This window comes from Ahaetulla prasina, chromosome 10, assembly GCF_028640845.1.
Source record: "Ahaetulla prasina isolate Xishuangbanna chromosome 10, ASM2864084v1, whole genome shotgun sequence".
NCBI classification, from domain to species: Eukaryota; Metazoa; Chordata; class Lepidosauria; order Squamata; family Colubridae; genus Ahaetulla; species Ahaetulla prasina.
The window spans coordinates 24,474,515-24,501,110 of NC_080548.1; the positions used below are offsets into that span (position 1 = coordinate 24,474,515).

Sequence of the window (26,596 nt, forward strand, 5' to 3'; positions counted from 1 at the left end):
TGTTACTACCGGTTCTGTGGGCGTGGCTTGGTGGGGGGGGGTAATGTGAGTGGGTGGGCTGGCCAACTTTTTTTAAAAAATTTTTACAAGCATTTTTTCTACAACCTCTTCGGCTGAAGAGGTTGTAGAAAAATGCTTTTAAAAGCCTGTGATGATCAGGCAACTCAGCTGGGATTGCCAGAGATAAAAAAGCTTTAAAAAGGGTTCTGACGATCCCAGCTGAATTGCTTGATCGCCAGAACCTTTTAAAAGCATTTTTTTTACAATCTCTTCGGCCGAAGAGGTTGTAGAAAAATGCTTTTAAAAGCCTCTGATGATCAAGCACCTCAGCTGGGATCGCTGAGGAGCCTTTTAAAAACTTTTTTTTTACAACCTCTTTGGCCGAAGAGGTTGTAGAAAAAATGCTTTTAAAGGGTTCTGACGATCTGAGCTGAGCTGCGCGATCATCAGAGGCTTTTTTTTAACTTTTAACTTTTAAAAGCATTTTTTTTGGCTGAAGAAAAAATGCTTTTAAAAGTAAAAAAAAAACAACCTCTGATAATCGCCCGGCTCAGCTGGGGCTGGGGGTGTTTCGGGATTTTCTCTGAACCACCCACAGCCATCGCTACTGGATTGTGTGATCCGATTCAAACCAGGAGCATTTCACCCCTGCATAGAATCCATGAGATTTCTCCATACCCAATGTGCAACTTTCTAGCTCCTTGGCTTTTGGCAATGAACTATAAGTAGGAGGGAACCGAGTCTGGCTTTAAATGCTAGATTAATTCAGTACAATTTGAATCAGAGTTCCTTTTGGTGACCCTTGCTGAACTTCTTTGGAATCAAAGGGACAGAAAGTCAGCTGCTCACCTGGAATTTGTTGGTGGAGTTGAAGGGGATCTCGCAGACTTTTTTATAGCGCTCCCGGTACTCCATGACGTTGCCGAGGGTGATTTCAGAGAATTTCAACAGGGCTGTCTCGGAGGCATCTCCGATCACAATACGCTGGGATTGAAAAGGGAGAGAAACATAGAAACAAGGCTTAGCACCGTTGAAGTGCTTGGCTGAATTTGCATTGATACTGGATCGGTTTTTCTCAAAGTTTGGCAGCTTTAAGATGAGTGGCCTTCAACTCCCAAAATTCCTCAGAAGGCAAGATGGTTAAAATGAGATTGGATAGCTCGTGCGGAAGTAAGCTTTCTAGGCCTTTGATTGCCCCTCACTTGGTGTCTATGGTCTATGTCTTGGTGTCATCCAGGTCAGGGGTCTCCAACCTTGGTCCCTTTAAGACTTGTGGACTTCAACTCCCAGAGTTCCTCAGCCAGCTTTGCTGATCCAGGTCATGGTTGTCCCAAAAGTGCTTCCCCCCCAAGAGGCAAATGGACTTTTTGGTTTTTCTTTGAAGGCTTTTCACTTCTCATCCAAGAAGCTTCTTCAGCTTCTTCTTCTTGGATGAGAAGCAAAACGTCTTCAAAGATAGGTGTTGGCTATCGGCAAAGCTGGCTGAGGAATTCTAGGAGTTGAAGTCCACAAGTCTTAAAGTTGCCAAGGTTGGAGACCCCTGATCTAGAATATATAAAGGTATTTCAAATGAATGTTGGAAGTGTGAAAATCAAGAAGGGACTTTTTATCATCTATGGTGGACATGTTTGATAAAGCAAAGAAATTTTGGAGTCCGATTCCATCTTTTAATACAGAAAATTCTTACAATGAAGATAAAGAGGAAACCAGAAACTTTTCTTTTGGCTTTAATGGCAAAAGACTCGGAGAAATATATTGGAACTTTGATTGCAAAAAGAGGATCACATGACCCCGGGACACTGCAACTGTCATAAGTACAAGCCAGTTGCCAAGCCTGCGAATTTTGATTACGTGATGCTGCACCGGTCCTCTAAGGGTGAACAATGGTCACCAGTCACTTTTTTCAGAACCGTTGTAACCTCGAATGGTCACTCAATGAACTGTTGTATGCTGTGAACCGCCTTTATATGTTTACTCTTTTGTCATATTCTCATCATACGCCAGTAAGTTATGTAGCTGGTTCTATCTGGTTTGGGCGAACTGGTAGCGGCAACGGCAAGAGGCTCCACCCACCTGCCCGGATATAATCATGTTCTGTTTTTGATGCTCTGCACATGCACGGAAGGTCCTGCGCGCGCACGCACATTTGTGAACTTGTAGTGAAGGTAAGTGAATACCACCCAGTGGTGAAATTATTTTTTTTTACTACTGGTTCTGTGGGCGTGGCTTGGTGGGCGTGCTGTGGCTTGGTGAGGGTGGCTTGGTGGGCATGGCAGGGAAGGATACTGCAAAATGTCCATTCCCAACCCACTCTGGGGCCAGCCAGAGGTGGTATTTGCCGATTCTCCGAAGTACTCAAAATTTCCGCTACCAGTTCTCCAGAACCTGCCAGAATTGGCTGATTTTCACGCCTGATACCACCCCTGTCATATGCTAAATGAATAAATAATAACCCATACGCGTTTTCCTTACCCGTGGCACAGGTAAATTATCCTGTCCTGATTTGAAAGAAGCCCGGTTGCAAAGGCTCACCACTTTACATAGAGCTCTCCAGGTCTCCGAGGACTGATCGAAAGTTTGCCCTGGAAAGCAGAAAAGAAGCAACGGGCAGCAGCGGGGTGGCAGGTTTCCTTGCGCTGTAAGCTTAGGATGGGCAACCTGCTGCCCATCGTTAGCGACTGTCCCTATGCTTGTTGCTAGGCTTGCACATACCTGACTGGTCTTCCGTAGTGTCCGCTGTGTGGATTTGGTTGTCGAACCAAAGGTGTGAGACCGTCATTCGATTCTGGGTGAGCGTCCCGGTTTTATCCGAGCAGATGACCGACGTCGAGCCCAGTGTTTCAACAGCTTCCAGATTCTTGACCACACAGTTCTTCCTGGCCAATCGCTTGGCTGTGAGAGACAGACAGACCTATCCGAGGAGGAGGGGAGGGAGGTGGGGAGGGGAGCAGGGATAGGAAACAAGTGAGGTTCAATATTTGGAACTTGGGTTGAGTGCATTAAGTTGTTTGTTCAAGACTGACTCACTCCTAATGTTATGCTTCTGGCTGGCTAGAAGATATGGGAAAAGTAGTCCCAAAGGTGTTTGTTGTGACCCAGGCCCAGGTAGGTAGTAAGATACTCAGTCAGTGTAAAAACAAACAAACTTTATTCGAACAGCAGAGAATTACTTCATTCCCCGCGTAGTTCAACTAAATTAAAGCAAATTCCTCCCAACACAAATTCCTCAGTTCTATCACCAACCTTGGTCCAATTAGGCAAACTGCCAAAGACCTTTCTTGGCAAAAGTTCAGAAGACACCGATACAACACAAATGCAACAAGACCAAACTATCAACGTTGTTTTCCGGCAAAGCCCAAATGCCATTGCTGGTCTTTTTAAGCCTTATGGGAGAGGCCAATCATCTCTTGGCCCTACTCCTGAGTCGTCCTCTTTGCTTTAGCTGCTCTTGCCTTCTGGCAGCTCTTCTCATGTATGCATTAGGAACAGGCTCCTCCTGTTCCTCTGCCTCACTACTTTCAGCCTCCGGAGGCTCTGGAGTCAGCACATCACTCCCCGATGGCCCTGGCCCCCCCTCATCTGGGCCTTCCCCAGCCTCCAGGACTGACCCATGCTTTTCCTCAGCCTCATCGCTGTCCGAGTCCATTGCCAGCTCTGTAGGCTGCTGGCAGACCACAACAGTGTTTTTTGCAGGAGGCAACTGGACTTCCTTTGTTTTTTCTTTTGAAGACGTTTTGCTTCTCATCCAAGAAGCTTCTTCAGCTCTGACAGGACAGTGGGGGATGGAAGGATTCATGTTCCTTACAGACACCTGGTCATTTGCATCCTTTTAGAGGATCATTGAAGCACTTGGAGGTTTATCTGTGTCCTCAGGGTCATCTGAGTGGTGCTCCTGGTTCAACCACTCTCTAAAAGGATGCAGATGACCCAGCTGTCTGCAAGGAACATAAATCCTTCCATCCCCCACTATCCTGCCAGAGTCGAAGAAACTTCTTGGATGAGAAGTGAAACGTCTTCAAAAGAAAAAACCAGAAAGTCCAGTTGCCTCCTGAAAAAAAAAACCACCTTTGGGACAACCATGACCTGGATGACTGAGAATCTCTACAGACTTATGGGAAAAGTAGTGCAGAATATCTGAAGGACGCCATGTTGGGAAGGATAATTTAGTTCATTCCTATCTGTTCCATTGGGTGGTAAGTCTTTGAACTGTGGAAGATATTTTGTTACTTGATGAGATGCTTCCTGGTGGAGGTGTTTGTGGAGATCCTCATCCATCCAGGTCGCGGTTGTCCCAAAGATGCTTTTTCAAAAGGCAACTGGACTTCCTTTGTTTTTCCTTGAAGACGTTTGGCTTCTCAGAGGTTCCAGAAAAACCTCTTCTGCAATGAAAAAAACTCAGAAGCCATTGTTTTCCAGAGTTCTTTACTAGCACGAGGAAACTGGCACACGATGAGTGAAATTCCAAAACTGAATTTCCGGATTCTTTTCCCAGTTATACAAACCCCAAGAGTCCCACCCCCCCGACCCCTTTGATGGTCACATGGTCCCATGTTCTCCCAGTTCATTCGAATATCTTCTTGCCACTCTTCCTGCAGATGTGAACACCATCCGACCTTGACCGCTTGAAGAATGTTACCATACCCCTCAGCCCTCCTTCTTCCCCTCAGGGGAAAAATGTGGCAGCGTCTGGAACCCTAAAGTCTAGTATGGTTTCCAGGCCTGACATTTTTCACTTCTGACGGAATGACGGAGAATGGAAGGATTTACATTTCTTGCACTCATCTGGTCATTAGCACTCTTCCTTCAACAGAGGGGGGAGGTGTACGACAACCCTCTCCTGTTTGCAACAAAGTCAGCGGTTCCAAGAAGGTTCCACACCCACTTGCACTGTTCAGGTGACCCCGAGGGCACAGATAAACCTCCAAACAAAGTCCAACTGCCTTTTGAAAAAGCACCTTTGGGACTTCCTGGTGGAGATGCCAGGGAGCGGTCGCAGTACTTCCTGTTCTGACCTAGGCTTCCCCAGCAGCAAGAAGCCGACTCCTCATCCCGATAAACCCCTTTTATTTAATTTACAGTGAATTCCTCTCCAGCAAAATCTTTCTTCTCCCACAGTCTTTCAAGATAGTTCACAATTACTGACCTTGGAGACTGTCCAGGCCGATATCTTTCAGATGCTGCAATACTTGTCAAGAATACAGTAATGAACTAATTGTCTCCTACAAACTCTACTCCCCTTTCACTCCTCTTTTATTCCCTCTAGGAGGGGCCATTCATCGCCCACCTGTGGCCTTACTCCCAAGTCGACCCTTGTTCTTTACCTGTTCCCTTCATCTGGCAACTCTGCGCATGCGCACACTGGGAACAGGCTCCAGCTGTTCATTTGTCTCACTAATGTCTGACTCCAAAGGCAGCTGGCAACTGTCAGATGGCCCTGGCTCCCTCTCTGCCTCTGATGCAAAGCCCTCATCAGAGCCTTCCCCAGACTCCAGGACTGGGCCATGTTCCTCCCCAACCTCCTCACTGTCCGAATCTGCTGCCAGATTCGCTGGCCGCTGGCAGGCCACAACACTTCCTTCATACAAAGCAACACGTGAAGATGTTATGGAAAGAATAGGGGGAAAGTGTTCAGAAAGAACTCAAACTGCTTGTGTTGCAATACTTACCGTGACCGTTGCTAGAAGACCTTCAGGGACATAAGCCACCACAATTGCCATGAAAAAGACCATGGCCTTGAGGAAGGGGTAGCCAATCACCATGGCAACAACAAAGAAGGTGGCACCAAAGAAAATGGCCAAGCCAGCTATGATGTCCACAAAATGTTCAATCTCAATAGCAATGGGCGTCTTCTCATTCTCCACTCCTGAAGCCAGGCTGGCGATGCGCCCAATGATGGTGCGGTCCCCGGTGTTAATGATAATACCAGTGGCAATTCCTGAAAAAGAAGAAGGGGAGAACTATAAGCTGCCAGAGGACAACTGATGTCTCCCCTCCAAAAACCAGTTCTTCCTACCTTCTAAACACATGGTTGAGAAGAAGGCAATGTTCCTTGTTTCTAAAGGGCTTTCATGGGTGCATTCTGGGGTACGGTTCTGAGGTTCAGATTCCCCTGTCAAAGAGGAATTATCCACCTAGAATAAAGGAGGGAAGAAAGAAAGAAAGAAAGAAAGAAAGAAAGAAAGAAAGAAAGAAAGGAGGTTTTCTATGTGCACTGTGCCATAATTCCATGAAACTCTGCTTAATTCCATGAAACACTGATCATGGCTGGACCATTTTCAACTCTGAAATTTACATTGTGCATTTTATTTTTTATTTTATTTATTTTATTTGTCACAACATTATATATAAGCATAAGCGTGAAATAACTATACGATATATAAGCATATATATAACCATAAGTATGTAATAACTATATGAAACTGGATACAATCAAAGGGAACATTTGGACAGGAACGGTAGGCACGCTGGTGCTCTTATGCATGCCCCTTACAGACCTCTTAGGAATGGGGTGAGGTCAGTAGTAGATAGTTTTTGATTAAAGCTTTGGGGATTTTGGGAAGAGACCACAGAGTCTGGTAGTGCATTCCAGGCATTAACAACTCTGTTTCTGAAGTCGTTCAACTTCGGGATAGTTTGGACCAAGATTGCGAGGATCCAGCTGAGATGACAGAGACATGTCTTGTTGAGGTTATTTGGGATGAGTTCGATTCTGTGGCTCCCGAGGACATGGACAGGTTGCTGGGGAGGTTACATGCAACTACATGTTTACTGGACCCGTGCCCTTCCTGGTAAGTGCTGGCTGCTCAGGAAGTGACACGAGGCTGGCTCCAGGGGATTATAAATGCTTCTTTGATGGAAGGGGTTTTCCCCGCCGCCTTGAAGGAGGCGGTGGTGAGACCTCTCCTCAAGAAGCCTTCCCTGGACCCAGCTATTTTGGGTAATTATCATCCAGTCTCCAACCTTCGCTTTGTGGTGAAGGTTGTAGAGAGTGTGGTTGCATGGCAGCTCCCCCGGCACCTGGAGGAAACTGTCTATCTAGACCCGTTCCAGTCCGGCTTCCGACCCGGTTATAGCACGGAGACGGCTTTGGTCGCGTTGGTGGATGACCTCTGGAGGGCCAGGGACAGGGGTTGCTCCACTGCCTTGGTCCTATTAGATCTCCGAGCGGCTTTCGATACCATCGACCATGGTATCCTGCTGCGCCGGTTGGAGGGATTGGGAGTGGGGGGCACCGTTTATCGGTGGTTCTCCTCCTATCTCTCTGACCGGTCGCAGACGGTGTTGACAGGGGGGCAGAGGTCGTCCTCGAGGCGCCCCACTTGTGGGGTGCCTCAGGGGTCGATTCTCTCGCCTACCCTGTTCAACATCTATATGAAGCCGCTTGGTGAGGTCATCAGTGGGTTCGGGGTGAGTTATCATCTGTACGCTGATGATACTCAGCTGTACTTCTCCACCCCGGACCACCCCAACGAAGCGGTCGAAGTGTTGTCCCGGTGCCTGGAAGCTTTACGGGTCTGGATGGGGAGAAACAGACTCAAGCTCAATCCCTCCAAGACGGAGTGGCTGTGGATGCCGGCATCCCGGTACAGTCAGCTGCATCCGCAGCTGACTGTTGGGGGCGAGTTAGTGGCCCCAAAGGAGGTGGTTCGCAACTTGGGCGTCCTCCTGGATGGACGGCTGTCTTTTGATGAACACCTGGCGGCCGTCGCCAGGAGGGCCTTTTACCAGGTTCGCCTGGTTCGCCAGTTGCGTCCCTTCCTTGACCGGGATGCCTTATGCACGGTCACTCATGCTCTGGTTACGTCTAGGCTGGATTATTGCAATGCTCTCTACATGGGGCTGCCCTTGAGGTGCACCCGGAGGCTGCAGTTAGTCCAGAATGCGGCTGCGCGAGTAGTAATGGGAGCCGCTCGTGGCTCCCACGTGACATCGCTGCTCCGTAGCTTGCACTGGCTTCCTGTGGTCTTTCGGGTGCGCTTCAAGATTTTGGTAACTATCTTTAAAGCGCTCCATGGCTTAGGACCCGGGTACTTACGAGACCGCCTGCTGTTACCTTTGCCTCCCATCGACCCGTGCGCTCGCACAGAGAGGGTCTCCTCAGGTGCCGTCCGCCAAACAGTGTCGGCTGGCGGCCCCAGGAGTAGGGCCTTCTCTGTGGGGCAGTGATGCTCTGGAACGAACTTCCCCGGCCTCGTCAAGTGCCTGATCTTGGACCTTCCGTCGTGAGCTCAAAACATATTTATTCATTAAAGCGGGACTGGCATAATTAGTGATGTATTTTAATTGGGTTTTAATATTTTAACTTTTAACTTAAATTTTAATAATCAGCCTTTAAAATTTGCTCTTTTTAAATGTTGTTTTAAATTGTATACATCTTTGTTTTTATTCTGGCTGTACACCGCCCTGAGTCCTTTGGGAGAAGGGCGGTATAAAAATTTAATAAATAAATAAATAAAATAAATAAATATTTTTTTTCTTACACTATTAAAATATCTGTGTGTGCAGAAGATGGGAACATGTTTTTCTTCTCTAGTTCCTTTCATTCTTCCAGTGAAACAAATGGGCCAAACTTTATAATCTTTCTCCAACAGAGGGTGAGAAAAGCAAACTTTTTGGAGTGGGGGGAAGGTGAGGTCACATTTATCAGAGCAACCTTCTTTTCTTATTTAGGTACCTTGCAACCTTGACCAGTGATGATCCTGATGTCTGCTGGGACTCGGTCTCCCCCTTTGATCTCCACCAAGTCACCCACTACCAGCTGATTAGCGTTGATCTGGAACTTGTCACCATCCCGGATCACTGTGGCTTGCTATGTTTGGGAAGAAGAGAAGAAACCATTTTTAAATTTTTAAATAATTTTAAATCTGGTTTTAATGGGGTTTTATTATTTATATCTCTATTTTAAATATTCGGCCTTTGTAATAAGTTTTTTAAATTAATGTTTTATTCTGTATATATATACGTTTTATATGGCTGTAAACCGCCCTGAGTCCCTAGGGAGATAGGGCGGTATAAAAGTGTGAACAAATAAATAAATAATAAATAAATTTGGTCTGAAAACATAATGTCAGCGTTCCAGAAACATAACATAACATAATAACAGAGTTGGAAGGAACCTTGGAAGTCTTCTAGTCCAACCCCCTGCCCAGGCAGGAAACCCTACACCATTTCAGACAAATGGCTAGCCAACGTCTTCTTAAAAATGTCCAGTGTTGGTGCATTCACAACTTCTGCAGGCAAGTTGTTCCACCTATTGATTATTCTGTCAGGAAATTTCTCCTTAGTTCTAAGTTGCTTCTCTCCTTGATTAGTTTCCTCCTATTGCTTCTTATTCTACCTTCAGGTGCTTTGGAGAATAGCTTGACTCCCTCTTCTTTGTGGCAGCCCCTGAGATATTGGAACCCTGCTATCATGTCTCCCCTAGTCCTTCTTTTCATTAAACCAGGCATACCGAGTTCCTGCAACTGTTCTTCATATGTTTTAGCCTCCAGTTCCCCAATCATCTTTGTTGCTCTTCTCTGCACTCTTTCTAGAGTCTCAGCATCTTGTTTTACATCGTGGCTACCAAAATTGAATGCAATATTCCAAGTGTGGCTTTACCAAGGCATTATAAAGTGGTATTAACACTTCACATGATCTTGATACTATCCTTCTGTTTATGCAGCCCAGAACTGTGTTGGCTTTTTTGGCAGCTGCAACACGTACCCTCCAAGTAAAAACTCCGAAGCAAGCACCTTTCAAAGTTCTATTTACTAGGATAGGTAAATTGGCACATCTGGGAAAACCTGAATCTGAGAGGTCCGGTTTTTCCCTCAGTAAATCAAAACCCCCCAAACCATCCCCTCACTCCTCAGTCGATCACATGCTCCAATCGCCATCCGTCCCATCTCAAGACAGCACTCCAACTACTCCTTCTCCAGATGCAGGATTGTCCTGACCTTGACCGACAGGAAGAATGTTATTATGTCTGAAGACAACCCCTCCCCCACTCCTACTTTCCCACACATGAGAAAGTGGCAGCACAGAAGCTTCCGGCCTAGTATGGCTTCCAAAGCTGACAATGCTCTTTTCTTCACATAAAAAACAACAACCCCAGAATCAAAACAAAGCAAAAATCCTAGATGGTCAAAGAACTTTATACTGGGGATACTGGGAGACATTTATGCTTCAAATCAATGGAGGAAACCTAAAGGAGGTGGATATTTTTTAGTATCTGGGATCCCCTCTCCAGGGCAATGGCGACATCAGTGGTGAAGTGAGAGCAAGGGTGAATGCAGCCTGGTTGCGTTGGCAAGAACTCACCGGGTGTGTTATGGGAGAGACGAATGCCAACCCGTCTTAAATCTAAGATTTACAAGACAACCGTCCACCCGGTTGCACTGTATGGCACTCAACGCTGGGCAGCAACAACAGGGACCGAAAGCTGTCTCCGTGCCATGGAAATGCAAATGCTCCGTTGGATATTGGGCATCTCCCTTCTTGACCACATCACAAATGACACCATTCGACAGCATTTTGGTGTGGCACCAGTTACAGAGAAGATGAGAGAAGGCTGACTCCGCTGGTATGGACACATCCAGTGAGCAGCACCTTCCACCGTAGCCAAGAACTCAATGGCCGGTGACCTCGCAGGTGCCCGAAACAGAGATGGCAAGATACCATCAACAAAGATATGCAAGCTGCAGGCCTGCGCCCCAGAGATGCAGCTGACCATGCAAAGTGGCACTCAAGGATCCGAAAAATGGACCCTGCACCTGCGGGAACACGCTAGGAAGAAGAAGATACTGGGAGCCAATTTTACCTGCGGCACGAGATTCTTGAAACTTGCAATGATGTTTGTGCTTTTAAACTCTTGATAGTAACCAAAGCAGCCAGTCACAACCACAACAGCGATAAGGGCAACGGCCAAGTATAACTAAAAAAGAAGAAGAAAAAAATATATGCTGGTATTTGTGTTGTCACAGCTGCGCTGCTTCTATTAATCCTGGCAGACATTACATTTATTATATAGCCACTCCTCATTGATCAACTACCTTCTGTAGCAACCATTCTCAAATGTGACAATAATGAACAGTAGTAAATATTCATTTTCGGACCAACATGCCTATTTGCATCTGAGTATAAAAGCTGTCATGGGGACGTGGTGGCTTAGCAGCTAAGACGCTGAGCTTGTCGATCGAAAGGTCGGCAGTTCAGCGGTTCGAATCCCTAGTGCCGCCGTGTAACGGGGTGAGCTCCCGTTACTTGTCCCAGCTTTTGCCAACCTAGCAATTCGAAAGCACATAGAAAATGCAAGTAGAAAAATAGGGACCACCTTTGGTGGGAAGGTAACAGCGTTCTGTGCGCCTTTGGCATTGAGTCATGCCGGCCACATGACCACAGAGATGTCTTCAGGCAGCCCTGGCTCTTCAGTTTTGAAACGGAGATGAGCACCGCCCCCTAGAATTGGGAACGACTAGCACGTATGTGCGAGGAGAACCTTTACCTTTTTATAAAAGCTGTCAGTGTGAAACTGATTAAGTTTCAGGCAACAGCTGTGAGCTGGGAAGGGGGGGCTAATCAATTAATTAAGGTCACAGCTGAGCTTGTTAACCTGCGATTAGCATTTTTTAGGAAAGCCTGGCATCACCTCAGCTCATGAGGGAGAGCTTGTTTAAAACCATCTCTCTGCTGGCTTAACAACAAAGTAGCTAGAACTGATTGTATTTGCTAAAGGAGAAGGTATAGTAGGAAATATCCCTAAGCCTATGAGGTTCAAGGTCCTCTAAAGATCTAAGTGCCGGAGACCACTGTAACAACATTGCCAAAAAGGGTTTAAGAGTTGTTAACCTAATCCTGTGTAGCTTCTTCTCTGGTAAAATTGTACTGCTAACCAGAGCATGCAAAACATTTGCTAGACCAATTCTTGAATACAGCTCATCTGTCTGGAACCCGCACTGCATATTGGACATTAATAGAATTGAGCGAGTCCAGAGATATTTCACGAGACGAGTCGAGTCCTCCACTCCTCTACTTGCAACAGAATACCTTATGCCACCAGACTTGAAATTTTGGGCTTAGACACTAAGAATGACATTGGCCATGCCCACCCAGTCACATTACCCCCCCCCCAGCCACACCCATAGAACTGGTAATAACAAATTTTACATTTCACCCCTGCCCCTGTCCCATTGCATTTCTCATCCCGCTGACCCTCCAAATCTGCTGTGGGCACTTACATCGTCTGCACTGGTCAGATTCCCTTGGCCACACTGGATGCCAAAGGCGATGAGACAGATGGCAGCCGCCACCCACATCAGGCACTGCAGCCCCCCAGCCAGCTGACGCGCAAACTTCACATACTCTGGAGTGCCTTTGGGGGGCTTCAATTCATTGGGGCCATCACGAAGGAGAATCTCTCCAGCCACTGTGCTGGTCAGGCCCTGGAAGCAAATAGACAAGGAGGCAAGTTATAAATGTGCAGTTGCCAGGTCTGGAAGCCATCATTTACATTGGGCCTTCAGGCCTGCCACATTGACTACTGTGGGAAATTGGGAGTGGGGGGGGGTTGTATGGAGCAAGGGTGATATGTAGTCATAATAACATTCCTTTCTTAGAGAGTCAAGGACATCTTGACCTGCACCTGGAAGGCTGGAAGTGGGAAGCATCTCCAGTTGGGACGGTGCTATGTTTGGACCATATGATGGGCAAATGGGTACTGGGCAGGGACTTGAACTTTCATTTGGGTGGGAAAAACCTGGAAGCTTTCAGATTTGGGTTTCCCCCAGATGTGCCAATACGACATTTCTAATAAAATGGAACTTTGAGGAAATTCAAGCCTCGGAGGTTTTTTCATTGGGGGTGTTACCTGGAACCCTGACACCAGTAATGCCTTTGATTCAGGGATGGAATCCAGCAGGTTCTGACAAGTTCTAGAGAACTGGTAGCAGAAATTTTGAGCAGTTCGGAGAACCAGCAAATACCACCTCTGGCTGGCCCCAGAATGGGGTGGGAATGGAGATTTTGCAATATCCTTCTCCCAAAAGTAGGGAGGGAATGCAGATTTTGCAGTATCCTTCTCCCAGGAGTTGGGTGGGAATGGGGATTTTGCAGTATCCTTCCCCCAGGAGTGGGGAGGGAATGGGGATTTTGCAGTATCCTTCTCCCTGGAGTGGGGTGGGAATGGGGATTTTGCAGTATCCTTCCCCTGCAGTGGGATGGGAATGGAGATTTTGCAGCATCCTTCCCCTGCCACGCCCACCAAGCCACGCCCACCAAGCCACGCCCACAGAACCTGTAGTAAGAAAAAATTGGATTTCACCACTGCTCTGATTCCTAGAGATTTGTCTATCATGGATACAATGAAGGTGGCTATCAACTTAGGGCAGCCTTATTCCCCATTTATCATTTCCTTTCAAACACTAGATGGCAGCCGTACTTTCAGGGCTGCAGAAGGGGTTATGATGAACTATGAAAACATATGCTCCTCTCAGCTTGCTGCTGATACTCTTTTTGTCAAAGGGCTTCACCTTCTTGATGTTGGTCCTATATTTCATCTCCAACTCTTCTATGGACAGCTGATGATCATCCTAAAAGGAAGAGAAACCCAAGATAAGAATATGATTTCAGTAGATAGAGAGATGTTATCCTTTGAGCATGGTCCTTCATTGATTGTTCCCTGATTGCTTATTTGTTCCCTGTGACTATCATTACGTGTTGTACCTTATGATTCTTGACAAATGTGTCTTGTCTTTTTATGTACACTGAGAGCTTATGCACCAAAGACAAATTCCTTGTGTGTCCAATCACACTTGGCCAATAAAGAATTCTATTCTATTCTATTCCAAGGGTCTCCAACCTTGGCAACTTTAAGACTTGTGGACTTCAAGCTTTGCTGGCTGAGGAACTGTGGGAGTTGAAGTCCACAAGTCTTAAAGTTGCCAAGGTTGGAGACCCGTTCTGTTCTATTCTGTTCTGTTCTGTTCTGTTCTGTCTTATTCTATTCTGTTTTGCATCAACACATAAGAACAGTCTCATTTCTCAAATTAATGAGATAAACTCACAAAACGAAAGTATGGAATGATTTAAAAATTCCAGATAAGTGGGAATTGATTCTGGAGGCCAGGAGATTAAATTCCAGACACGAAACATATTGGGCACAAAAGCAAAGAATATACGGTATTACAGATGAAGAAATTCTTTTTAGCTTGTATATGTAATCGTACACAGCCAGTATTAAACAGAAATATAGTTTATTACACCATCTCAGAAAATGAAGGACTATTGTTTACCCTTGAAGGTTGGACAGAAAAATTAAAGAAATTAAGTTGGAAATATGAACTATTCTTGAGAGACTGCTTAAGGAAGAAAGACATTTTAGAAGAACCCTTGGTGAATATTGGAAGATGGAACGTTGTTTTGATATTGATTGATGAAGGTTGGATATTAAAAACTATGTACTTTATTCAAGAACAAACACTAACTCAATTGGAAATTTCTGAGAACTCTAGGAGTGGAATGGTCTGATATATAATGGATTGGAAGAAAAGTATCTTCTTTGTCTCTGGAAGGGGAGTGGAGGTTTTAAGGAGTGATTATGGATTATGATTTGTGCTATATTTTAATTTTTGTTGTTAGTTTTATACCCTGTATTCGGTTCTGGGAAGTCCTGGGGGGTGGGGGGAGGAAGGGGAAGGGAGGGGGAGGGAAGATGAGGGTAGAAAATGGATTGATAGTTAATGTACAAAGATGATTGAAGATGTATAATTAATGTAAGATTGGAGCTGCCTGGCTACCACTTCAGAATGATGGGAAAGAAGGAAGTAGAAGAGAGAAGGAGGTAGGTAAGAGAAGACGAGGAAGAGGAAAGGAAGGAAGAGGGATAGAAGAGGGAGAAGAAAGGAGTAGGGAGGAAGGAGGAGAGGATGTAGATAAGAGAAGGGGAGGATGGTTGTGGAAAGTAGAAGAAGGTAGAGAAGGAGAGTAAAAGGAAGGGGGTGGTGACTGGGCAGATCTGATTAATTGTATATGATGGTACATTAAATATGTTATTGGATATGTTATTGGATAAGAATGTTAAAATAAAACTTTTTTTAAACAAAAAGAAAATGAAGGAGGCACAGTATTTAAAAAGAATTTGCAGCTCTAATGTCTGCATACCAAAATATTTAGGAAACAAAATAATTAACTTCAAATGCTCTTGAAATGAAGCATTCTCTGTTATTCAGAGAAATTTGAGGAGAGGTTAAATTACGAATTATGAAATGGATTAGACTAATGACACCTGACGGAATTAACACTGCTTTTCTTCATCTAAACAAGGCTCTGAAACCATTACTTATCATTTGCTGAAATTCTCTGAAGACCAGCACTTTTAGAGGTACTGAAGTTGTCTCTCAAAAAAAAAAAAAAAAAAAAAATGGAAAAACAACAACAACGTTCCTTCCTTGAAGTTCAGACAGAAAATTACATTTTGTTCTGAAGAAGAATTCCTTCCCTTGAGACTGATATATAATTACATTAAATGTGCAAACGGTTTGCTGGCTGAGAAATAAAAAGATGTTGCAATTGTTCCGATTTGTGACTTTCCTTTATTTTGTCCGCCGAATTCTGTGCACAGCTCTTCTGAGTAGAGCTTTCAATGCAAATTTCCTTTAGTGTCAGTTATTGATTATATTTAATGTCTGCTTTCAGATTCCAAATTCTGAAGGCGGCTAAGAGATGTGACGTGGATAAAGTGCCCCTCATTAAACCAATTACCGCCCTGCGAGATCACTGAGTTGCATCTCTTATTGTTCGTAGGTGAGGATAATTAATGCCATAATGCTGAACTTGGGTTCATGGATTACGAATGTGTTTTATGGATGAAGAATTTGTTTTTCTTTGGCTGGCTTCTCACATCACAACTTAATTCTTTTTTTTTTGCTACACGTGGATATGCTTCACAAGAGGGACATTTGGGGCAACACTGTGCATTTTTTTAATTGCACAATTGGGCCCAGAATTTTTGTGGCTAAGCTTAGTAGGTCATGCCCAGTGGTGGGATTCAAATAATTTAGCAACTGGTTCTCTGCCGTAATGACCGTCTGGGTGGGCGTGGCCAGGGTATGTGACAGACAGCACTCGGCCTCCTGAACCCCCCCGAGAGCAAAAATGGGCCGTAGGGGGGATGCCCCACCCTTGCGCCCTGTTTTGGGCCTAGGAGCCTCCTGGGAACAAAAACAGGCTGCGGGGGAGCGTACTGCACCCCTCATGCCCTGTTTGGGGCCCAGGAGGCCTCCCTGCACTTACCTGGGAGTCAAAATGGGGCATGTGGGGACTCCTGGAAGGGGCAGAGTGGGGCGCGGCCAGCCAGCAATTTAACTATTGGTTCGCCTGAACTCGCCCAAACCGACTGAATCCCACTACTGGTCATGCTTGTTTTCACAACCATGTTACGCGAATCAGTGCAGTTGTTAAGAGAATTATGTGGATGCTAAAGGAATCTGGCTTCCGCCATTGACTTTGCTTGTCAGAAGCCAGCTGAGAAAGTCATAAACGGCAATCAAATGGCCCTGGGATGCCACAATCATCATAAATAAATGCCGGTTTCCAAGTGCCTGAATTAAGCCATGTTTTCAGTTCTGTTGCAACTTCGAATGATTGCTAAACAAATGGTTGTAAGTCGAGGACTTATAAGGTATGTCAACTTTCTGCAAAAATAATTAGGTTTAGCTGGTGTGATGTGACTAGTTTTATGTTTAAGCGTGATAGGCAAACTGGGTTAGTTCAATAATCCACTGTTAAATTAATAATAGGCAAGCTGCCTGCCTATTTCAAGCTATGGAAATGACAATGTCTAAACCAGGAGAGATATCTTGTTTTTCCAGGCTGGTCCTATGGCTTACCACATCCATCTCTTTCTTCATATTCTCCAACTTCTCTTTTTTCTTCAACCCTTTGTTTTTCTTCTTCTTAATCTTCACATCCATTTCCCCATCGTACTTCTCCATCTCCACCGAGTACATTTCGTACTTCTCCTAGAAGGACAAAAAAAAAAAAAAAAGAAAGAAAGAAAAGAAAAGAAAAAAGAAAAAAAAAGAAAAAGAAAAAAGAGGTTCGTAAGCTCAAACAGCTTCGTTAATTATTATGAACTAAGTAAGGTGTTACGATATTCTTTGGAGTGTTTTAAAACCCTTCTCTGGAAAGCAGAACGGATTTTAAGTGCTGGGATTAAAATGAAACCGAATGGCTAGCGTGAAGAGTGATGTCCACAGTGGAAGGAGTGTGTGTGAGTCTCAAAAAAAGTCAGTTGTTGGTTGCAACTGCCATCTTGGCTATTTTATTTATTTATTTTATTTATTTTATTAAATTTTTATACCGCCCTTCTCCCGAAGGACTCAGGGCGGTGTACAGCCAAGATAAAACACGAAATATATACAAGTTAAAACATTTAAAACCTAGCAAATTACAAAAAGGCTGATAATTAAAATTTAGTTTTAAAATTTTAGAAATATTAATAAAACCCCAAATTAAAATTTGACACTATTATGCCAGTCCCGCTTGAATAAATAGGTGTGTTCTGAGCTCATGACGGAAGGTCCGAAGATCAGGCACTTGACGTAAGCCAGGGGGAAGTTCATTCCAGAGCGTTGGTGCCCCCACAGAGAAGGCCCTGCTCCTGGGGGCCGCCAGCTGACACTGTTTGGCGGACGGCACCCTGAGGAGACCCTCTCTGTGACACTCTCACAGGTCTGGGGACTGCCTTAGAACCCCAGCGCTTGAAACGTTTGCTTAAACAAAAGCCTCTTTATCAAATATCAAATTGTTTATCGAAAACAGTCCGATTTGTTCTCAAACGTTGACCTGCCTGACTAGGTGGCTCAGTGGCTAAGACACTGAGCTTGTCGATCAGAAAGGCTGGCAGTTCGGTGGTTCGAATCCCTAGTACGGATCTCCTGCGTGAGCAGGGGGTTTGACTAGATGACCTCCAAGGTCCCTTCCAACTCTTGTTATTGTTCCCATTTGACATTAAATGAATGGGATGAATTGAAAGATGACTTTTACTAAGGTCATCTTTACTAAGACAACTGAATGGATTACAGTACACACAGGTACAGGGGTTGAGTTGTGCTGTAGAGAACAAAGCTAATTATTCTAGGAATAAAACAGAGGAACTTTATAAAATTTCCCTGTGCAATTTTACTTCGATAGTAGTGGATCTAAACTTGAGTCCCACAGTCATCCATCACCTCTGCAGAACAGATTCAGTATTTTTTTTTTAAAAAAAAACAGATGTAAAACTGTACAGAATAATATTTTGGGTGTTTTCCTCTTGATCAAATGGAAAATGAGAGCAGTTGGCAGTTCCCGGAATTTTGAGACTTTCTGGTATCAAGGTTGGTCACATGACTGATATCAACGCAGTTTTGATGACATGGGAGTTGAACCAGTTACCTATGGAGGTGCTATTTTTTTTTTTTTTTGGTTTTGAAGTGACTTATATTTCTGTCCTAATAGCTCTTTTCTGCTCATGCTCTGTTTGAAGTTACTTACATTAACGAATTCGATAATAGCAATTTGATACTAGGCACCAGGGCTGCGGTTGACCTGGGCGGGGGGTTGGGCAGCATGGCCGACTGGGTGGGCGTGGCCAGCTTGACGCCACTCACTGGGCGTGGCTGACTGGGTGGGCTTTGCTGGCTGGGGAATTCTGGGAGTTGAAGTCCTCCAGGCTTAAAGTTGCCAAGATTGGAGACCCCTGGTTTATACAGTATTGAACCTGAATCTACCTAATGAAAAGATTAAAAGCTTTGTCCAGGGCAAGCCGTTAACTTAGAAAATCTATTCACACAAAGCTGATGAAAAGCTTATCGCAACAACGTGAAGCTTAATCGTAGGCATGAACTAACAAGACTGTGTTCTTCTTTTGCGGAGTTGATATCTAGGTGGTTTCTGGGGACCAGGTATTTGCCTGCCCTGCCCTTCTGCGGTTTGCCCACTGACAAATGGATTGGCAATGACTATGTGAAAATGAATGCTCAAATTCCTTTCACCGCTGGCTAAATAAGGAGTCACCCTCTATACATATTATTTTAGACATTAGACATTGTCATGGAATTTTTTTTTTAAAAAAAAATGTACCCACTTTGTTTTACCCAGAGTCAAGAGCACCAAACCTGGACTGAAAGCTTTTTACGTGAGGCTAAAACATATGAAGAACGGTTGCAGGAACTGGGTATGTCTAGTTTAATGAAAAGAAGGACTAGGGGAGACATGACAGCTGTGTTCCAATATCTCAGGGGCTGCCACAAAGAAGAGGGAGTCAAGCTATTCTCCAAAGCACCTGAAGGTAGAATAAGAAGCAATGGGAGGAAACTAATCAAGGAGAGAAGCAACTTAGAACTAAGGAGGAATTTCCTGACAGTGAGAACAGTTATTCAGTGGAACAACTTGCCTCCAGAAGTTGTGAATGCTCCAACAGAGTTTTAAAGAAGCGATTGGACAATCATTTGTCTGGAATGATATAGGGTTTCCTGCCTAAGCAGGGGGTTGGACTAGAAGATCTCCAAGGTCCCTTCTATCTCTGTTATACAGCTCCTTGTAAAGGTTGGGGAGGATGTTTTGTTTTGTAAAAACATATAAAAGTGATATGTGAGTTCTTCCTACATTCTGCTCTATTGCCATTTCTATACCATTACTATGATTATTAGTAAGACAACATATGTTACTTTTCCATTAGTACTGCAATAACAAAGTTTATATTCTATACTAGCGCTATTCAATATGCTGTTGCTATTACCATAACTCTGTTACGTACTATGCCATACACCGGCAGGCATCAATGTTTCTTTTAAACCTGTTCTGTCTTAAGTCTCCTCTTTTTGAGATTTCTTCTTTTTCTGTTAAGGGCTAGCTTCTTGCATCTTTTTTTTTTTTACACTGTGCTTTGTCTTGCTGGCCCGCTGTCATTTTTTCCTTTCTCTTTTGAACCTTCCAATTCTTCTGAAGAAAAAAACAGCTTCTTTTGTTTTCTTTGCTGGTGGCTGCAATGTTCAAACCACACATCTCTCCTTCCACGCTGGTCTCAAGGTTGCAAGCCTTATCAGCAACTCTGCTCTCCTGGCACTGGCGATAATAGCATGATAGCATTAGAACTTAGACTTATATACCGCTTCGCAGTGCTTTTACAGCCCTCTCTAAGCGGTTTATAGAGTCAGCCTATGGCCCCCAACAATCTGGGTCCTCATTTTATTGACCTTAATATAATATAACAACAGAGTTGGAAGGGACCTTGGAGGCCTTCTAGTCCAACCCCCTGCCCAGGCAGGAAACCCTACACCATCTCAGTCAGATGGTTATCCAACATTTTCTTAAAAATTTCTAGTGTTGGAGCATTCACAACTTCTGCAGGCAAGTCGTTCCACGTATTAATTGTTCTAACTGTCAGGAAATTTCTCCTTAGTTCTTAGTTCAACCTTGGAAGGACGGAAGGACGAGTCAAACTGTGAGCCAGTCAGGATTGAACTGCTGGCAGTCGCCAGAATTAGCTTGCAATGTTGCATTCTAACCACTGCACCACCAAGAAAGAAAGGAAGTAGGAAAGAAAGTAGAAAAGAAAGGAAGGAAGTAGGAAAGAAAGAAAAAAAGTAGAAAAGGAAGGAAGGAAGGAAGGAAGGAAGGAAGGAAGGAAGGAAGGAAGGAAGGAAGGAAGGAAGCGGGCAGGAATAGCAATAGCACTTAGACTTACATACCGCTTCATAGTGCTTTTACAGCCCTCTCTAAGCGGTTTACAGAGTCAGCCTATTGCCCTCCAACAATACAGATCCTCATTTGACCCATTTCAGAAGGCTGAAAGGCGGAGTCTACCTTGACAAGACTCAAATAAGAGAGAAAGAAGGCAGCAGAGGGGCCTTCAACATGGTTTACTAGCCTGTTTTTCCTCCTTGAAACAAACCATTCTTTTGTCTCTTAAATAGGGTCAACAAGGGGAAACATTCCATTCAGTATATACCACACGCCAGGATTTCAGAGTAGAAAATCAGCAGAACATTTTCTCCCTTCTTTGTCCATAATAATGGACAAATACTAAAGCTAATACTAAAGTAAATAGGAAACTGTTTGCTGTTCTCCCAGGATCTGCAAATCAAAGGCAGCCCTCTTGCTAGGCCTAATGGTATGATGGCTGCCTGGCCGCACCTCTCTCTTTCTCTTTCTCTCTGTCCGTGTGTTGTGTGTGTGTTAGTCCAGCAGTCTTGGAATCAGCGCAAAATGTACTTTCTGGCAGAAATGGACGAAGGACATTTTGGCTGTTCCTTCTGCAGTTTGATTTGTCTAACAACATTTATAGCCCTAAAGGATTCTGGGTATCACATCACAGAAAAATCAAAACGACATTGTCAATATAAAACTGTAATGTGTTGGTTTCTTTTCCTTTCCTCTCTGCTCTTCTCTCTTGTACATGTCATGTATGCACGTGCAAACACACACGCACACACATACACATACAGGTTTAAATTTACACATTCATCTCTTAATGATCTCAACCCACAGATAAAGGTACCGATGAGAACTGTCACATGAGTGGGGCATCTGATTTGCCATTTCTTCCCTTGAACACTCTTTACTATGCTTCTCTACCCCAGCAATAGCAGGGCAACCATCCACACCCTGGCTAACCACATACTCATCTTATAAATGCTATCTGAAGCCTGATCTTGTGAGCCATTGTGATGTAGATCTATCTACCGGGCTAGAAACCAGGAGACCACGGGTTTTAGTTTCATCTTAAGCGCAAAGTCAGTTGCATTTAAGATGAGTTGGATCAGTTACTTTCTCTCTTTGGACCAGTTACTTTCTCTCAGCCCTAGGAAGGAGGCAATGGCAAACCACTTCTGAAATTTTACCAAGAAAACTACAGGAACTTGTCCAAGCAGTCTCCGTGAATCAGACATGATTAGATGGAAGACAAAAAAAAAAAAAAAGACTCAGGATTTTGGATAAAAGCTAAATAATTGAGCTGACAATTCATTCGGGAGAATCCTAGAGTGAAGCAGCTCTTCTAGCTAAAAGATGATGACTTGTATCCTGCTCCAAGAAGTGACTTCATTTTGCCCGCAGGCAGGGTCGTCAGCTCTGACTTTGCTCGGACAGATTGTGATATAACACCCCATCAACAACACTGCTCTTATTCTTCTCATCGTGAAATGGCTTCCGATAGAGTCTGTTGGACATCCAAGCGACAGTCATTGTAAATACTTATAAACAGCAATAAAAAAACAATCTTCCCTTTCATTTTTTTCCTGTGAACTATGCCATAATTTAGCAATTGTTTAAAAAGCTGAACAGGATTTTTTTTTTTATGGGGGGGGAATCAAATATTATTTGGGGGTTTAGCTTAGTTTAAAGAAAGATGTAAGAAACAAAAAAGAGTAACCAAAGAATTCACATAAATTGAATGAACAACTGATAATTAACTAATTCGCCTTTGGAAGTTTGCAAGAATTATGGTGATAGCGCTGGTTTGAATTCAGCTGTAAAGTCTCTATCACTTAGAACACATAAAACCTGGCATCTACATGCAGAAAAGTTTTTGGTGCTCTCTGAGCTTTGTTGTTTTCCTGCAGTTCACTAGTCAACTAGATGTTAAAGAAGTTTGGGTAATGAAATATTTGCAAAAACAAACAATGAAGCTCAGAAAGAATCAATGACCCTTCATTTCAACCTTGAGCTACAAATGTTTTCCTTTATTGACAGAGAAATCTGTTAGGAAATGTTTGAATAAACTGCGGTCATTTATTGCTTTTGTCAGATCTGTAACATCTGTCTACAACTTACTTGACCGAAATATTGGTTAGATTTATTTTTTATTTTATTTTGTCACAACAATATATGTAGGTATCATACAAAAGATTATATAGTATATAAACACATATATGAGTAAATATAAGGAGGCATAAGCATATATATAGGAAGAAGAAAAGAAAAAACAATAGGACAGGAACGGTAGACACGTTTGTGCGCTTATGCATGCCCCTTATGGTCCTCTTAGGAATGGGGTGAGATCAATAGTAGAAAGTTTTTGGATAAAACTTTTAGGATTATGGGAAGAGACCACAGAGTCAGGTAAAGTATTCCAAGCACTGATGATTCTGTTACAGAAGTCATATTTTCTGCAATCTAGATTAAAGCGGTTGACATTAAGTTTGAATCTATTGGTTGCTCTAGTATTATTGCAATTAAAGCTGAAGTAGTCTTTAACAGGAAGGACATTACAATAGATGATTCTATGAGTTAAACTTAGGTCTTGTCGAAGGCGACGGAGTTCCAAGTTTTCTAAGCCTAGGATTTCAAGTCTGGTGGGATAAGGTATTTTGTTGTTTTCAGAGGAGTGGAGAACTCTTCTTGTAAAATATTAGATGAAATAACTGTTCCTCTCTATTGAATAACGTTGATAATACAGTCCCAGTAATAGATCAGGAAAAACCCCAAGATTTCCCAGATGCTCTTTGCTTTTCTGTAAGAATGCAACCATTTTTGTTTAACAGAATAACAGAGTTGGAAGGGACCCTGGAGGTCTTCTAGACCAACCCCTTTCTCAGTCAGGAATCCCTATACTATTTCAGAAATGGTTGACAAATCTCTTCTTAAAAACCTCCAACTCTTAACTTCTGGAAACCAGTCATTCCATTGACAGGAAACTGATAAATGGTTGTCCAATCTGTTCTTAAAACCTCCATTGTTAGAGCACCCACAACTTTCACTGATTGATTGTTCTGTCAGGAAATGTCTCCTTAGTTCTAAGTTGCTTCTCTCCTTGATTAGTTTCCACCCATTGCTTCTCGTCCTGCTTTCTGGTGCTTTGGAGAAGAGCTTGACTCCCTCCTTCTTTGTAGCAGCCCTTGAGATATTGGAAGACTGCTATCATGTCTCCCCTAGTCCTTCTTTTCATCAAACTAGACATACCCAGTTCCTGCAACTGTTCTTCATATGTTTTAGCTTCCAGTCCTCTAATCATCTTTGTTGCTCTTCTCTTTACTCTTTCTAGAGTCTCAACATCTTTTTTTAATATCGTGGTGACCAAAACTAGATGCAGTATTCCAAGTGTGGCCTTACCAAGGCATTATAAAGTGATATTTATTCTTCATGTGATTTTGATTCTATCCCTCTCTTAATGCAGCCTAAGACTTTAGACCCTCCAAATGTCAGCTCCACAAAAAACTAGCTTTGTTGGGAGGTTCATTCCAGATGTCTTCTATGGTTTATCGCATGCTAACCCCATTCACAAGCAGAGTGAGCAGAGTGCCATGCAAGGACCCTCCTCTCTTTTTTAAAAGCAACCACTTGGCTCCCTAGATTTACTGACAGGTCAGGGGAAAAACAATATCTCCAGAGCCTCGGGGGACTGGAGGCTAAAACATGCGATGAACCATTGTAAGAACTGGGCATGGCTAGTCTAGTGAAGAGAAGGACCAGGGGAGACATGATAGCAATGTTCCAATATTTGAGGGGCTGCCACAGAGAGGAAGGGGTCAAGCTATTTTCCAAGGCACCCGAAGGTCCAGACAAGGAATAATGGATGGAAACTGACCAAGGAGAGATTCAACCTGGAAATAAGGAGAAATTTTCTGACAGTGAGAACAATCAACCAATGGAACAGAAGTTGCCTTCGGAAGTTGTGGAAGCTTCATCACGGGAGGCTTTCAAGAAGAGATTGGACTGCCATTTGTCCGAAATAGTGTAGGGTCTCCTACTTGGGTGGTGGGGTTGGACTAGGTGACCTACAAGATCCCTTCCAATTCTGTTAATCTGTTAAAGAGCCATGGAAATTAGAGCTATAAAAACCAGCCTTTTAAAAAATAAAATAAAATAAAATTTGGAATGAAACATATTCTACTGCTAAATGACGCAGATCCATTTATTAGTAAAAAGGGGGGTGGGGGGGCGGATTCTGAGTGAAGTTTGAACCCGGTGCCCAAATGAAAACAGAAGCTTCCTTACCGCCTTCCCCATGGTGAGTCCTTGAGGTCAACAAGACGGGCTTAAGGGGAACTTGGCGCTGAAGGCTGCAGGAGATGCCAGACCCTGTAATTGAGTAAACGGGTGATTTCCCCCAAGGTAACTCCCTTTTATAAATTCTTGGGGCTGCCAACCTGCCCTAAGAGTGAGGGGTGGTTCCTTGCCCCATACAGCCAGGTCTTGCTTGCGTGTTTTTGAAGTCATACACCAAGAGGAGACAGCCCTGTAAGAGACGACAGAAAACACACGCACAAGCACACACAAAAACACACACCCAGCCATCCAGCTGAAAGCCACCTTGGAATGCCCCTTTTACATTTATCTCCTTCTGTACCAAACACATGTAGGCATCTGGGAGCTTGAAGGTGAAAAGTGCGAAAGAACACCTTGTTCTTAAAAAAAAAAAGCTACTAGATAAATCAACTAAGTAAATAAGATATATTAAATTTTACGTTTTCAAACCAACGTCCGAACCAAAACTTAGCCATCACTTAACGTTTGTACTTTTCCAAATAGCACAGAGGAACCCTTCTCCCATCCCCTCAAAAAAGAATATTAATATAGAAAATTCTGTCCTAAACTGCCCCTTGTGTGAAAATTGTGCATTTATGCATTTTATTAAGGGGAAAAAAAATCAGATTAACAGATTAACAGAGTTGGAAGGGACCTGGTTGCTCTCCTCTGCACTTTTTCGAGAGTCTCAACATCTTTTTTTATAGTCCAAATGCAATTTGTCCAAATGCAATCTGGGCGAAGTAGGTGTCCAAAGTGGAAGATTTATAACATGAGACATAAAGAAGAAAAAAGAATTTGATATTATTATTCCGCCCCCCTTCCTTTGTATATTGGCCAGTAAGGTCTCAGTTGGCAGCCTAGAAACAGCCTCTGAAGGCAATAACTCTCAATAAAGTAATTACTTTATAAATGAAATGGCGGTTTGAAAAACTAAGGCATTTAACCCAGAGCCATTTAAAAAATCCATCTGAAAACCTTTTATATAATGTGATGGAATAATAGAATAACAGAGTTGGAAGGGACCTTGGAGGTCTTCTAGTCCAATCCTCTGCTTAGGCTGGAAATCCTATACCACTTCAGACGAATGGTTATCCCAGGGGTGAAATGCTACTGGATCGGACTGGATCGAACGATCCAGTAGTGATCACGGCCGGTAGTTCGGTGATCCAAAGCTCCACCCACCTGCCCGGGTGTCATTACTTCCTGGTTTTAAAAACTTCCAGTATTGGAGCATTCACAACTTCTGGAGGCAAATTGTTCCACTGATCTAACTGTCAGGAAATTTCTCCTTAGTTCTAATTTGCTTCTCTCCTTGATTAGTTTCCACCCATTGCTTCTTGTCCTGCCTTCAGGTACTTTGGAGAAGAGCTTGACTCCCTCTTCTTTGAGGTAGCCCCTGAGATATCGGAAGACTGCTATCATGTCTCCCCTAGTCCTTCTTTTCATCAGACAAGGATGATGAGGATATCATTTGGACATTCCCATATGTGCAAGGGCCATCCCAAAGAAAACATCTAGCATGGAAGGCCCTTTAGGAAACCAATAACATTCTTTCCAATGGCAATATAATGAAGCATTTCCACCCTTTGACACAAGAGTATTCCGG

The 26,596-nt window shown here is 43.6% G+C and overlaps 1 protein-coding gene across 2 annotated transcripts in view; it reads right to left on the bottom strand.

Moving 5' to 3' along the window:
- ATP4A (ATPase H+/K+ transporting subunit alpha) overlaps positions 1–24,969 on the bottom strand; it is a 38,954-nt gene extending 13,985 nt beyond the window's left edge. Inside the window, exons 1-11 of one of the 2 annotated variants that reach the window (XM_058195906.1) lie at positions 24,961–24,969; positions 16,866–16,997; positions 13,509–13,568; positions 12,219–12,422; positions 10,802–10,915; positions 8,675–8,809; positions 6,014–6,131; positions 5,667–5,935; positions 2,713–2,911; positions 2,473–2,582; positions 850–984 (exon numbers count right to left, since the gene is read on the bottom strand). In XM_058195906.1, coding sequence (XP_058051889.1) covers positions 850–984; positions 2,473–2,582; positions 2,713–2,911; positions 5,667–5,935; positions 6,014–6,131; positions 8,675–8,809; positions 10,802–10,915; positions 12,219–12,422; positions 13,509–13,568; positions 16,866–16,997; positions 24,961–24,969 — 1,485 coding nt within the window. Of the gene's footprint in view, positions 1–849; positions 985–2,472; positions 2,583–2,712; positions 2,912–5,666; positions 5,936–6,013; positions 6,132–8,674; positions 8,810–10,801; positions 10,916–12,218; positions 12,423–13,508; positions 13,569–16,865; positions 16,998–24,957 lie in introns of both variants that reach the window. The other variant, XM_058195905.1, reaches the window with a different exon arrangement.
- Between the last annotated feature and the right edge of the window lie 1,627 nt (positions 24,970–26,596).